General features: G+C 48.6%; 1 protein-coding gene across 1 annotated transcript in view; it reads left to right on the plus strand.

The window, feature by feature from the left end:
* The window catches only part of Polr3b (RNA polymerase III subunit B), a 102,955-nt gene extending 88,469 nt beyond the window's left edge, over window positions 1-14,486 (plus strand). Inside the window, exons 24-28 of the mRNA XM_021174599.2 lie at window positions 2,090-2,193; window positions 2,706-2,872; window positions 5,878-5,991; window positions 7,812-7,985; window positions 12,961-14,486. Of these exons, the coding sequence (XP_021030258.1) occupies window positions 2,090-2,193; window positions 2,706-2,872; window positions 5,878-5,991; window positions 7,812-7,985; window positions 12,961-13,090 (689 nt within the window). The 3' untranslated portion in view covers window positions 13,091-14,486. The remainder of the gene's footprint in view (window positions 1-2,089; window positions 2,194-2,705; window positions 2,873-5,877; window positions 5,992-7,811; window positions 7,986-12,960) is intronic.
* Window positions 14,487-15,244: the final 758 nt, after the last annotated feature.

A 15,244-nucleotide genomic window follows, 5' to 3' on the forward strand; every position in this document is an offset into this window, starting at 1 on the left:
CCAAGTGCAAGTCTTCTGTCTTCTGCCATCCCCAAGTCCCAGCCTGCCTGAACCAGTTCCTACCTTTTCCTGGTGGTGTGGAGGCTGGACCGCAGCCTCTCCCAGACTGACACCAGCATTCCTGTGGGTCCTGCCTGAGAGGTGCTGCCTTTTCTTTTCCCTTTGGTTTTGTGTTTAAGGGATATCTGAACCCTGACTCTCACCAGCCTTCCCAGGCTCTACCCCGTCCTTGTGGAGATGCCGAGTCCAACATGTTGTTCTTTGCTGTACAGTAGTGGCCTCAGGGTACCTAGATTTCTGATTTGCTCTCTTTCAAAGTGGACTTCAGTGACTTCCGGCCTCTGTCAGATCATTTCAGTATGGATAAGATGTGGCTTTAGAGGGAGGGGACAAGTCGCACAAGACAATGGCACACAGCTAGATTTGAACTACAGCATAACAAGTGAGTTTCTGTTATTCATACAGGAAAGCATGAATAGCCATGGTATGATTAAAAAAAAAAAAACCTTTTCAACCAAAATAAGTATCAAAGAAACTGTACGTATGCTCTGGAATCTGACTCTACACGCCCTAGCTGCTGTCTTGGCAGCCACTAGAAAGCAGAGTGTTAGCACAGTGTAAAGAAGCAGGCAGGCTTGTTTCCTCTGGACTTTAGCTCTTCATGATATGCAAATCAAAAAGGTTTCATTTTTAAGACGTTTGGGGGTCCTGGGGATGCTTGCTTATCATATCTTAAGTTTTAACTCCAACACGGCAATAGTAACAACTTAGTTTTGTTTTGTTTTTTAAGTGGCTTTAGTTATATAGAAGACAAACAGGAATGAAAAACTTGGGTTTTTTTAGTAGGTCCTGAAATTGGTTCATTCACACAGAGGGGAGAGGCGTTTTCCTTTATTGCTGTTTCTGATGTTACACTCCAGTGTAAGAGCATCAGTCTATCCTCTAAGCTGTCCTGTGCAAGCCTTCCAGCTCTTAGATACATTGTAACAAATTCTGTCCCACTCATCTTCCCAGGAAAAACAAATCAGAAGAATTAACAGCTGTGTAGCAGCAAAATCTCTGCAAGCTTAGAACACTGTTCCGGCCTGCTCAGGTCTGCTCCCCTAAGAGAATGTCGGTGGAGTGCTGAGCTGGAAGGCAGGCGCTCTGCTCCCATTCCATTCTTAGAATTCCGTGTCTAATTCTGGCCTTTTGCTCTAAGAATGAATTGGCTCCTACTTTTCTTGTTGGTCTTTACAAGTTCAATCAAAGATCACTTTTCTAATGTGCTGTAAGCTCTAAGAATTAAAATTCCTCCAAGCAGGTTAAGCTCAGCCAAGGAAGCCCTGGCACGGTGGCCACCCCTGCAGCCAGTGTGTGCACCTGCTAGCATTTCAGCCACACCCAGGCTTCCTTTCCTTTTCTTTTTTAATGATTTATTTTTATTTTTATTTTATGTACATTGGTGTTTTGCCTGCATGTGTGGGTGTTGGATTCCCCTGGAACTGGAGTTACAGACAGTTGTGAGCTGCCGTGTGAGTGCCAGGAACCGAACTCAGGTCCTTTGGAAGAGCAGCCGGTGTTGTTAACCACTGAACTCTCTCTCCAGCCCCACACACAGATTTGTTGTCACAGGTTTTTAAAACCACATTTTACATATTTAGTCGAATTCAATCATTCTTTGTTTGGTGGTCAGAGAATTTGCATTCCTGTGGTTTGGGCACAAAACCCAGCAGACCACAGCCTAGCCGACAAGGAGCAGAAACCGGGGATTGAAAAGCTTCCCGAACGAGAGCCTGCCTGAGACTGCCCTTTGGTCTTCGTGGTGCTCAGGGAAGGTGGGCAGGCAGCCTGACAGCACCATTGTGTGGCATGCCAGCATGCCAGTCCACAGCCTACAATGCTTTTCTGCAAGGAGAGTCATTTTTGAACTGCTTGGCTAGCGGGGTTGTTGGAAATTGCTTTTGTTGCTCTTGATGGAGACCGTGGGGAGGGTTTTAGAACAGTGGGAGTAGAGATAGCAGCAGGGAGATCCCAATTAAGTACTGTATTCTCCCCCCTCCCTCCCCTGTCCATTTGCTTTACGTGCCATAAATCTCCTCTCCCCCAGGTGTCTGTGGCCTGATCGTCCCCCAGGAAGACATGCCGTTCTGTGATTCTGGCATCTGTCCCGACATCATAATGAACCCACACGGCTTCCCATCGAGAATGACGGTCAGTTACCTTTGGGCTTTTCAGAGGTGCTGCTCTGAAGGAAAGAAGCTGGCAGTTAGTTTAGTTACAGTGAGTGGCCCCCTGTCGGATAAACGGACTCCTTGTCCCTGTCACTCACTCTCCTCTGCAGCGAATGACAAGTGGTTTTGCACTTAGTTCATGTGAGTGGCAGTTGTGGCCCTCAGCACAGAGTCCTGTGTCCTGAGCCTGCTCCATGTCTCTTTCAGCAGTCACTTCCTGTAATCTGCAATCGTGTCGCTGGCCTTGGCCTTGGCCATGGTGCTTAGCTCTCTACTCGAGTTTCAATATCTGAAAACTAGGGAACTCAGTCAGGGAAGTTAGTCACGTGGGCCAGGGCTCTTCAGCACGATACCCGCTAATGCTGGTGTTGGCAATGATTCACTTTTGGTGGTTGTGGTCAAAGCTACTTTTTTGGAACATAAGCCAAAAGGCCGAGAGAACTGACGGCCCGGGCAGGCCCTCACCTGGTTTGTTCCCATCCCATCTCACAGGTTGGAAAGTTAATTGAGCTGCTGGCTGGCAAGGCAGGCGTGTTAGACGGCAGGTTCCACTACGGCACTGCCTTTGGAGGGAGTAAAGTGAAAGATGTATGTGAAGATCTCGTTCGCCATGGTTACAACTACCTGGGGAAGGACTATGTCACCTCAGGCATCACAGGGTGAGTGTGCTGTTAAGCACTAGAGATCGGCCGCGAGGGCCCCAAGAAGGAGTACTCTAAGATATATAAAGTTCCAAGACTGCCTTCATTGGAAGGAAGGAAGCCTCAGTGTTTTAGGAAGTGTGATTCTGTCTTGGACAGGCCACATTTAGGAAGCCAGTTGGCTACTGAGGACCACCAGTTGTGTCGGTAAGGCTGTCATTTTAACAAGCTCGGGTTTCTATGTTGCTTTTGTGGCACACATTAACTGCATCTGAGGCAGTGCTGCCCAGACTGCTAGCTTTGTGCCGAGCCCCAGCACTGAGTGCTTTGTCTCATAGCCTGGAACCCAGTGTTCACACCTAATGTGTGTATGTGCTAGGCATTGACAGGATCACAGTACAGAAAACCACAGAGCTGGCCATTTTGATTTGTTATTAGACATGGAACAGTAGCAAAAACAAGGTAATTTCCAGCAGGCCCGCAGTGACTGCCTGCCAAGCAGGTGGTTGTCTGGTTTGGTTTGGCTTTGAGGTTTTTGTTTTTGTTCTGTGTTGCTGGGGACTGACTCCAGTGCTTCATGCATGCTTAGAAAACACGCCATGACTGAGCCTCACCCTCTGCCTGCTGATCACCCAATTAAACTCCGACCTAGTGCTGCCTGTCCCTGCCCTGCTCCTCTCCACAGCCGTCGTCCCTCGGACATGTGCCCTGATACTGCTGTCTGTCTCCCAGCTTAAGCGGAGCACAGGTGCAGGTCAGCAAGGGCATGGGCAGGGACACGGTGCTTAACTGTGGTAATACAAAGAAATGCTCCAGGAGGGAGAGGCCCACCAGGAATCCATTTCTGCTGAAAATATGCATCCAGTGCTTTGTACAGTAACTGCCCAGATGGCAGTAATACGGATTTCCTTAAGTAAATCATTCTTGGGATGTTTAAAAAAGCAAAACTCATTTTATGAAAACTTGAATGATTTCCTCCATTTAAGTATGGTGCAGTCAAATAGTTAGGGATCTGTCTCAAAGACGCACAGTCCTCACTGAACCTGCGGCTTCATTCCTACTCAGAAATGATATTGTCCAGAGAGTGTGCACAGCCATAGGACCCACTCAGTGCAGCTTCCTAAACATAAGATTAGGCTGGGCTGTGTGCCCTGGGCTGTGCACAGCTGTGAGGACAGCAGAGGGCTACACTGCTTCCCTTGGCGCCCACATGGGCTGCGTGCTGTGTGCTGTGGACAGCTGTGTGGTCGGCTGTGTAGACAGCCGTGTGGACAGCTATGACCACACTGTTCCCTTGGGGCCCACGTGGGTTTTCACCCCTTTGCCATTCACCACGCCAAGGCTTGAGCAGCACTGCTGAGCCTGTCCAGATTTTCCCCCAGGACTGCATTTGTGTCCCTCTGCCCGCCTTCACCCATGGTCCTGATTGTAGCTAGCAGCAATCGCACGTGGCTCTACGCTGTTGACAGTAGAACAGCACTGGGCAGCAGAGGTCCATGACTTGTACCGTGAGTTACCATCCCTGAGGACCTCAGTCATGCATTAGAACTGGAAAGACCCCGTGATACACCTTAATTCACAGTCAAGAAAACTGAATTGAGGAGGTCATGCAGTGTCCATGACAGACTGGGACAAGTCTCTCAAGGCCCTTGCCACCATGTCCTGGGGTGCCTTTGATGAAATGCACAGAGTGGCTCAGGAATTGCAGCAGCCTTCCCTCCTGCACTGGCACATTGGCGCTGGGATGGGCAGGCTGGGCCATTGCCGGCAGCGGCCTCTCTGCACATAGTGGCTTCCTCGGCTCTTCCTACTTGGTCTGTGCTTTGCTCAAAGTGAGTCTGTTTTTCAGATAGGTCACTTTGGCAGCAGAGAGAGCACTGGATCTGAGGCCTGGTCACACCACTCACTAGCTCTTACCTAACCTTTCGGATTCACTGGGCCTGTCTCTACATCATCAAAAGTGGAGGCTCAGTGTACCTGGATTCAACAGCGCTGGCTAGTACTTCCCTTTAAGGAAGGATACTTGGAGAAAATGAAAAGATTTTTGAGGGTGTCCATTCCTTGGCTGTTTGCTTCAGATGGGACTTTTTTTTTTTTTGTCATAGCACTTATACACTCATTTTTGAGATTCTTGCTATATTTATTCTTTAGTGGAATAAGTTATGTAACATTTATTGAGCACTAGTTGTATGCCAAGCAAGATCATAGATGCTGGAACCACTGTGGCAAAGGAGACATAAGAACTGACTTCTCACAGGAAGACAGACAGTAAGCCGAGAGACAGTGATTCTACACAAGGTGCTGAGAGCTCTACAGGATGGAGTGAGGGACGGGTGGTGGAGAGGAAGGGAGGAGGGTTTCTCAGAAAGGCGCCCAGCTGTAATCCTAGCACGTAGAAGGCGGAGACCAAAAGACTGTGAGTGTGACACCAGCCTAGACTGTATGGAAGTTCCAGACCAGGTTAAGCTATGTGGTCAAGGAATGCACTGTTGACAGGGCCATGCATACACCTGACAGAAGAGCATGCCAGCACGGGTCAGTGCGGAGACATCCTGAAGTAGAAGTTGTAATGTGTTTGGCGTGATAGCCATGTACGATTTGGGCTACATCGAATATCAGAAGAAGCCATTGAGGATTTTATAGTCTGCTCTGGTTCCCAGTTTGGGAGGAATCTCTCTGGATTGTTACGGTAGATCAGATTGTCTAGTGCTGAGAGTAAAGGCAGGATCAATCTGGAAATAACAAATTGAGCAAAGCCGTCGGCTGGTGATGCCGGTGGCTATGAAGAGGGTCATCCTGCTGACAGTGTTTCTCTGAGAAGCATCATCTTCTCATACAGTGGTGTGCTTCTGTGGCTGTGGTCTCACCTTCTCGCTGGCTGCAGGCTGGAGGTTGTCCTCACACAGTTGGTCATAAATCTCTGAGAAGACAAGGAAAACCTCCAGGTGAGGAGGCCTATTGAGGGCTGTCTGTCCAGCCATCCAAACGTTGTTGCTTAAATCCAGTGTTGGCTTTTCTTTCAGTGAGCCCTTAGAAGCATACATCTACTTTGGACCTGTGTACTATCAGAAACTGAAACACATGGTGCTGGATAAAATGCACGCCCGGGCCCGAGGACCACGAGCTGTCCTTACCAGGTATGAGAGGCCCTGGTGGGGGTGGAGGTGCTAATGCTGCTGCCAAAGCGTCAGTCACTTCTCTGTGGAGATAAACAGTGCCAGCAGAGTTTCTGTTTCCCTTAAGATACCAATATTTGGGTGTGTTAAACACAGCTTGGTTACTTTCCGTTGTTGTGAATAAACAAAAGAAAAAGCACTGTGCCCAAAAGCAACTTGGGAGGAAAGAATTTAATCTTTTAACTCTCAGGTGACTCAGTTGCAGGGAGAAGCCAGGACAGGACTTCAAGCAGGACCTGAAGCAGAGGCCGTCGAGCTGCTTACTGACTTGCTCCTCCTGCTTTCTTATGCCTCTAAGGCCACCTGCGTGGGGACAGCACCACCCACAGTCAGCAGTTCCTGCCCACACCACTCAGGAATTGATCTAGAAAATGTTTAACAAGCTTGCTGTCTTAGTCAGGGTTTCTATTCCTGCACAGACATCATGACCAAGAAGCAAGTTACGGGAGGAAAGTGTTTATTCAGCTTACACTTCCACATTGCTGTTCATCACCAAAGGATGTCAGGACTGGAACTCAAGCAGGTCAGGAAGCAGGAGCTGAAGCAGAGGCCATGGAGAGATGTTCTTTACTGGCTTGCTTCCCCTGGCTTGCTCAGCCTGCTCTCTTATAGAACCCAAGACTACCAGCCCAGAGATGGCACCACCCACAAGGGGCCCTCACCCCTTGATCACTAATTGAGAAAATGCTTTACAGTTGGATCTCATGGAGGCATTTCCCCAACTGAAGCTCCTTTCTCTGTGATAACTCCAGCTGTGTCAAGTTGACACACAAAACCAGCCAGTACACTTACCTACAGGTGATCTTAGAAAGTGTTTTCTCAATTGAGGTTTCTTCCTCTCCGAAGACTCTAGCATATGTCAAGTTGGAAAACAACAACAAACAAAAAACAAAAACCCCAGCTATAACAACAAGAGCAGCATTAACATTTCAGCATATGTCAGAGACACTGTGTTTGCTGTGTCATGGGAAGCCAAGAAAGTAATTGCCTGTTTGCAATCTGCTACTTGGGAAAGAAGGTTATCTGGCTTACAGTTTACAGTCTGTCACCAAGGGAAGCCAGAGCAGGCACAGATGCAGAGGCCATGGAGAAATGCTTTGTACTGGCTTGCTTCCCTGAGTTGCTCAGCTTCATTTATTACGCAGATAAGACCCGTCGTCCCTGGCCCCCCCCCCTCCCCCCCCCCCCCCCCCGCCACACTCGCGCCCTGGAATGGCCCTGTCCACAGTAGGCTAGGTGCTCCCACATCAATCAACAATTAAAAAAAAAATTGGCCCACAGACATGCCCATGGGCCAGTCTGATGGAGGCATGTCTTCCCTTGACACTCCCTATTCCCAGGTGTGGCTAGGTTCTTGACAAACTGACAAAAACTTAACAGCACAGAGCCCTGAAGAGCTTCTAGAGACCCAAGTTTCTTCCATAGTCTGACTCTCTTTCTCCTCTGCTTCTAAGTAACAGTGCATCTCTGAAAATACTCAAAGGCCTTACTCTCTAATTAGAGGACTGTAGTAGCCTAATAGTGATGACCACGATGTGAGAGTAATGAATGCTAACACTAGTATTTGGGGGAGCATATAAATATGTCATATGATAGACTGTACAATTACGATTTTTTTCCACAGTGATAGCCACTAGTGTGCTCTTTTGAAGCAATTCCAGGTCACTGTCAGATGGGTGTCTTGGCTGGCAGGAGAGCCTGGTCCAGAGCCATGCTTTGGGTCCGCATGTGATGCTGCCTCCCTTTCTGGGCCTAATGTAGTCTGGTCATTTACTTCCAAGGCAGCCCACTGAAGGGCGGTCGCGCGATGGTGGCTTGCGACTTGGAGAAATGGAACGTGACTGTCTAATCGGCTATGGCGCGAGTATGCTTTTGCTGGAGAGACTAATGATCTCAAGTGATGCCTTTGAGGTTGACGTCTGTGGGCAGTGTGGACTCCTGGGATATTCTGGCTGGTAAGTGGACGCCACATGTTTCTTAGACCACTCCGTTGGCCTACGTAATGGCTCAAGGACTGCTGTGGACCAGACTCAGCTGCTGTGCAGCCTTTGCCTGTGACCGCTTGGGTGTCACCACACTTGTGTGCCACCATGGTTGCATGCCACCATGCTGTGTGCCACCATGCTTCCCATGAGAAGGCATTTGTGTGTTGATTCTTTAATGCTGCATTTATACTGCTGTAGTTGAAGCTCTTAAATAGTACAGACTTTCAATGAAATAGTATCACAGGGGCCAGAGAGATAGCTCAGCACTTGTTGCTCTAAAAACCAAGCTCCTTAGAGAAAGTTGTATCAAGAGCCCTTATTGATAACTTCAGACCCTAAAAGCCACATAGCCTCATATCTTGCAGCAGCAAACTAGTACTAAGACCTGGTGTGTGTACTGTGTGCTCCTTACCCGTGGCACATACATCTGACTGTACGTTCTGCGGTACACAGACAATGTCTGTTCCACTTGCTCACCCAGCAGGCATTTAGAGCTTGCTCTGACAGATGCAGTTCTAAGTCCAGGAGTGCATAGTGAAGAAGGCCTACCATCCCACTGAATGCCATCTTACTGACCCACTCTCCACTTTACAGCTGATAGATGCTTAGTGAAAAATGTCAGTGCTGAGAGATCCCTTGCACTGTGGAATTGCTGGTATGCTCATTATGCAACTTACAAAGCTGCTTTAATTCCGACACTAAGTCTGGTGTCTAAAGGCTGTCTTACTGGGTGGTGCTCCCTGGGTCCACTGTGTGCTATATACTTGTAGCACATCTCTTGTTTGTGGTCACTCTGCTCTGCCAAAGAACAAAAACTTCTGCTTAGGAATAGTCAGGGTCTGGAGCCCTGCGGTCCCTACTCAGCTGACAAAGCCTGTGTTCCCCAGTTTCTCCTTCCTGATCAGAGGCCAGGTCCCACAGCATCTAAGATGGACATTCCAGGGATGAAGAAGAATCATGATACCTTCTGCCGCCCTCAGCGGCCCTGCCCAGAATACCTCTTCTCAGACGGAAGACCGCCTGAGAGGAGAGTGTGTGAGGCTGAGTGAGCATGGCTGGGCTTGGGGAACACATGGCCACCTTTTCCCCACAGACTCCCCCAGAGCCTCTTGCAGACAGTCTCAACCTTCTGCTGTTACAAGCTACCACTTCTTGGTTAGATCAATTGAGTCAGGGATCAGCAGAGGGCTGGGCCTGAGAGATGGCTTAGAAAGTAAAGGCACACACAAGGCTGACAGCCTGAGCACATACATACATGCATGCATGCATACATACATACATAAGCAAACGAGCTTGGGTAGTAAATAAAATACATGGCTTGGTTTTGTTTTTTAAGAGGGCTTCTTAGAGCACAGTGTGTACTTGCCAGCTCAGTGCAAATCTTTTAGCAGATTATCTATGATGCTGTGTGGATAAATGGATGAGTCCTGTATGAAGTTAATTTGGACACTAATGGAAGAGGTGGCCACATTCCGGTTCATTCTTTCCATGAGGTCACAGAGATGGTCACACTCTTATGAGAATAAGCTGAGCCCTTTCTTCTGTCAATGAGATGTGGGGGTTCAGTCCTAGGATGTCCATTTGTCTTTTGAAATGCATATTGAGCATAGTGTGGGCTGGATAACTAAGGGGGGTGGGGGTGGGGCGCATAGCATAATGAGATGGGGCCTGGAGCCTAGTTCCTCATGCTTAAACCTTCCAATGTGGCACAAGGACTTTTAAGGAATTGCTTTGAAAGAGTAGAATCATCATTTCATTAAAAACAGGAACCATGAGACTCCAGAAAGAGTTCTTGTTTCCCTTTCCTGTGTCTCCCCTGCTCCTCTGACAGCAGCAGGAGGCAGCAAACCAGGCTCCCAGGCTCCCAAGGCCTTTGTCTCAGGGCTGGATGCTTGAACACACCTGCCATGAGCGGGAAGTCTGCACAAGCTGCTCCATCTCCTTTCACCTCTGCCTCTGCTGCCCTGTTCCCTCTAGTGCCCAGCTCCCCTGACCACAGCCCTGATCATGGGTTCAGCATGCTAGTCTTTGAAAGGGCTTGATCAGGTGATGTCGTCTGACCGTCTTTATCTGTAGCCACATAGACTTGATATGTCTGATTTGAGTGCCCTACTTGTACCCTGTTGCCAACAGAAAAAAATCCTAGCCCATTCTGTATCTGGCTGCCTCCTCATATGCCGCTCTCCGGCCGAGCAGAATAATGATGCTGTCCTTTCTCCAGTCATTACCTGGTCTTGTGTGCCCAGCTCGTGGGAGGGAGCAAGCACAGCTAGTTGGAAGAAGTCACCTTTTAATAAGCCGCACAATGGAGGCTGAGTAATTAGAGCGGTTCAGTACCTTGGAGCAGGCCCCCGTGGGTGACTTGCACATTAGTAAGGCATTGCTATGGGGAGGTTTACAGCAAGACTGTTGTTCCTCAGAGGACCCAGGGAAGAAGCCACCAAAGAGCCCCATTAAGGTAATTAGCTCATGGAGGACGCTGCACTGGGCATGGACCTCACGTGCGGCTACAGCTTCCTCTTGCCTATCTCGTCTTAGAGATCAGTTTACTGTTTTGTTCTTGGTCAGGTTGCAGATCATTCAGACATAGAGGAAAAAACTTGGGGAGGGTGGGTGGGTGTGTGCATTACATTGGAATGTTTTGAATCAATACATGAAGATTATCAGTGGGTTATTCAAACTATGAATCAGCACATATGGAAATTTTAACTAGATTAGCTGAAGTTGGAGTCACCACGTGATATATAGGACAGGAAAGCCAGGAAGAGGTTCCTGCAGTTCGGTCTGCTTCCCCAACTTAAAGTGATACGGGAGCGTGATTCCTGATTCACCCAGGCACGTTAAAAACCTGTCTTGATTCTAATGGATTAAAGAAGTCTCTGAGCAGACTTTTAATAGATTTTTATATCACTAGAGTTTATATCATCAGTGTGTCTGCTGTCAGCATGGGTGATAGCACGTGCTTCTCCCAGCTGAGCCCACAGAACGCTCTGTCTCTGAGGTCGTCGTCGTCATCATCATCATCTTCTTCATCGTCATCGTCACATGTGAACCCTCAGCCTCGGCACTTGCTCTCCTTTTCCAGAATCTAAAATGGGAAAGAGTATGATACTGCATACTTACCTCAGCACCTGGTAGATGGCAAGGGGATCGCTGCAAGTTTGAAGCCAGCCCGGTCTCCTTAGTAGGTTCAAGGACACACCAAGGCCCTGTAGCAAGCTCCTGTTAAATACACTTGGTGTTAAATACGCCCAAAAGCAAGAAAGCAGCTACATTTTGTTGTTTGTAGAAATAGCCTTTACCCAAAGCCACAAGCAAGAGACACAGGCATCCCCACCCAGGAGAGGTGACTGCTTGTCACAGCTGAGCAACTGTGTCCTTGGCCTGTGCCTTACTGCCCTTATTTTTACCTACTTTTAAAATCATAAGCCCTTCCAAGATTCTGAGAAAAGACCATCCAAGTATGAACCTTAAAACAAAAACCTCACACTGTCCTTGAACTTAGGATCCTCGTGCCTCTGTCTCCCAGTTGCTGAACTTACAGGACTGTGGGAATGTGCCACCACATCGACCTAAATAAACACATTCTTTTCTTTTTACAGTTATTCATAATATGTGTATATGTATATTAACATGCAAATGCCAGAGGGTCCTTAGGTCAGAGGATAATTTGTTAGTCTTGATTCTCCCCTTGTATCAGGTGGGACCCAGGGATAAAACGCCTCAGACTTATTGACGAACGCACTGAGCCATCTCACCTGCCCCTTGTTTCTTTCTCTCTGTTTTTAATGTGTATGAATATTTCTGCCTGCATGTATGTCTATGTACATATGTGCATGCCTGGTGCCTGTGGAGGCCAGAAGAGATGTCAGATTCCATGGAACTAGAGTTTCAGATGGGTGTGGCCACCAGCCTTGTTAGGAGTCACGTGCAGGTCCTCTGGAAGAACAGTGTTTTCAAACACTGAGCCATCGCTCCAGTCCCCTCTTTACTTTTGCATTTTCAGAAGTCTTCAAACTTGCATGTGTTTTAGGCCTTGGGAATCCATCTGAGGGCTGACTGGAGTTTTTCCTTCCACTGTGTGTCCTGAACATCTCCCATTTCCATGACTGTGCGTCTGTGCTGTCTGTTGGATGACTGTGTAATGCTCCTCTGTATAAAGGTCCTGGATAAGAACCAGCTGCCCACTGGGTACTCGAGGAGTCTCCCACTTTGTGATCTCCTTAATAGCCTTGCTGTGATCTGAGTGAGATCTTATTTTTACTGTAAACCCTGGAAAAATAATTCACTTTATCCACAAGGGACCTTCTGTAGATTAGGACTGAGACAGTTTGTGGCCCCTCTAGAAAGAAACTGACGTGTGCAGCTAGCACTTTGGTTGGAGCCCATGCAGGTGCACGGCTTGAGTGGGAATAATTGTGTGTATGGACGTGTAGTATGTATTCCTCAGGTTTTTACAGGGGCAGCTCACTGATAGACACTGACAGGCGGGTCCTAAGGACACCACCGCTCCTATATAAAAGGCTTCTTGTCCATCAGGCTGTAAGTGCCTCAGTAGTGGGAACTAAATGTTTTTGTTGGTCATGTTGCAGAGAATAATACAATACAGAGATACCCGGAGCATACGGGGGTGTTGAGTCAGCAGGAAACTCACCCAGCAGTGAGGCACCTCAGTTCCCACTGATTCTGACTTCTCAGAACAGTGTATAAGCAAATGTTTTCCCTTGGGAAGAGAACCGTCTAGAAATATATAGTTCATGGACTGCAGGTGCACACTTCTAAACTACAGGGACTGCTTTGCATCACTCTGACTTTGCTTGCACCCATGTGCCTTTAGTTTTCTGAGCCATCAGTCTGTGCCTGACAGCGATGGGGGAGAAGCGTAGCAGGACCTTGTGCAGGCCCTCGTTCCTGCCCCTCTGATGCATGTTGACTTGGGTTTCAGGTGCCACTACTGCAAATCTTCATGCCACGTGTCCTCCCTCCGCATCCCGTATGCCTGCAAGCTGCTCTTCCAGGAGTTACAGTCCATGAACATCATCCCCAGGCTGAAACTGGCCAAGTACAACGAGTAAGGCTGTGCGGTGCTCACGAGGGTACAGTCTGCCGGCGGCCTGTGCAGCCTGAGGCAGGGGGCTCTCGGTGACTTCTGTGCTCATTCTGCTTCACGGAGGAGGCAAAGGAGGAGGAAGAGGAAGAAGAGGAAGAAGGAGAGGAGGAGGAGGAAGAGGATAGAGAGGAGGAGCAGTAGCAGCTGTCTGAGGTCCAGAGGCTGACTTGACACCCTTGATCTGGAGCCTCAAGCCATAGGAGGTGCTGGGCCCCACACAGCACAGCACTGAGTGGAGTCACACACAGATGGACACAAGCTAGAGAGAGTACCAACGCCTATTAATTTTGTTGTTGTTTGTTTGTTTGTGTTGAGTGGGAGTCTCACTCTATCCCCGGCGGGATTTGAACTCACCTCAATTCTCCTGCCTTTGTCTCCCACAAGTGCTAGAATCATGGATATGAGCCAAGCATATCTGGTTTGTGTATGTTATTATGTTTTCAACTGTACTTGTTAGAAAAACCTTCTTCCTTTAAATTCCCTCTGATGTCTTCTAGCTCACAGAATCCTGCGTTCTCATCAGATGTGGAGGAGGTAAAGAATTGTTTGAATTGGGACTGAGAAGTTAGCTCAGTCAAGGGCCTGTTGCATAAGTATGACCTGAGTTCACCCCCCAGCAACCCATGTAAGGGCTGGGTGTGGCACCTAGCACCCCTGTAAAAGTCAGATATTATGGGGTTGGGGAGCAGACAGACTGACCCCTGGCGCTTTCTGACCAGCTGGCATAACCAGTCAGTGCAATTCAGGTTCAATGAGGGACCCCTGTGTCAAGGGCTAACGTGAGCAGTGACTGAGGAGGACCCCAGTGTCCCTCTGGCCTCCACACACACATCCAAAGAATGGGTAGATGTGTGGGCACAACTTTTGCTGAGGTGGGAAGAAGTAAGCTGACTCTCAGAGGACAGCAAGTGACAGTTGTGACTCTGAAAGGCCAGCGGTCACAGTCTGCTGTCACACCAAGCTTGCTGAGATGTCAATCTTGATGGAATGTGATCTGTGAAGTCTAGCTTTTAAAAATCTCCACCTACCTTCTTTTGAACCTGCAGGATACCTAGGTCTAATGCATGAGCTCCTGGTCATTCCTCATTTCCTGCCCTTTTCTATTGCTGCCAGAAAGTTAGCTGTCCACTCTCTCAGCTTGTTCTTAACTGTTGTGCCCTGGCTCCAGATAAATATTTATACGGAGAATTGTTTAGAGAGAGAGAAGAGTGTCCCAGCAGCATTGAGTGTGCGGATGAGGCTGAGGAGCGAGCGTGAGGACTTTTCAGATCTCACTCCAGGCTCATCCGGATGAGTCACCGACTTGAAGACTCAACCCTGTTTGTTTTCTTCACAATAAAGATGTGGCAGTCAGAACGGTACTCAGTCTGAGAGGTGATGTGAGTGGGCATCTTCCGTGCATTGTGAGTCAGAGGAGGCGTTCACATCGTCCCTGCAGGGTTGGTCATCCCTTACCAGATCTGCCACCCCCACTGTCCTTACTGACAGCCCTCCAGATTACTGTACAGAGGTGTGTGTGTCCTTGTGCCGGGTGCCTGTTGGGCCACCAGAAGGACCTTTTTCTTAGGTGATCTTGCCTGAGTCTACCAAATCCATCAAGGGTTGATAACCCTACAGCCCCAGACCCTTCACATCATTCAAGGAGCAAGGCAGTGTTCTAGATACAGGCAGCAGGACATCTGCTCAGCACTCGGTATGATGCCCTATGTTGGGGGTTCCAGGAACAGGGTGTGTATCTTCTTGGTGGAACACAGTCCAGGAGAGGTGGCCCCAACCTGTGGTCAGACCACAGAAACACCCACACACACTGACATACACTCAAGATCTTGAAGCACTTCTCTGGGTGATTAGCTACCTATCACAACCGAAGAAACTGAGGCAGAGTAGCCAAGCCCCAACCCCACCACACTACCACAAGGGGATGGCAAGAGCTCGGGCCTGTGTGGCTTAAGCCATGCCGCTGAGTATTGAGTTTCTATAGATGAACAGTTTCAGCCGTCCCAGGCAGTTGTGATCATCTGGAGAGTTAGCACCCGTCACTGTCTTCAGACACACCAGAGGAGGGCGTCAGATCTCCTTATAGATGGTTGTGAGCCACCATGTGGTTGCTGGGACTTGA

Source organism: Mus caroli, chromosome 10 (assembly GCF_900094665.2).
Source record: "Mus caroli chromosome 10, CAROLI_EIJ_v1.1, whole genome shotgun sequence".
Lineage (NCBI taxonomy): Eukaryota > Metazoa > Chordata > Mammalia > Rodentia > Muridae > Mus > Mus caroli.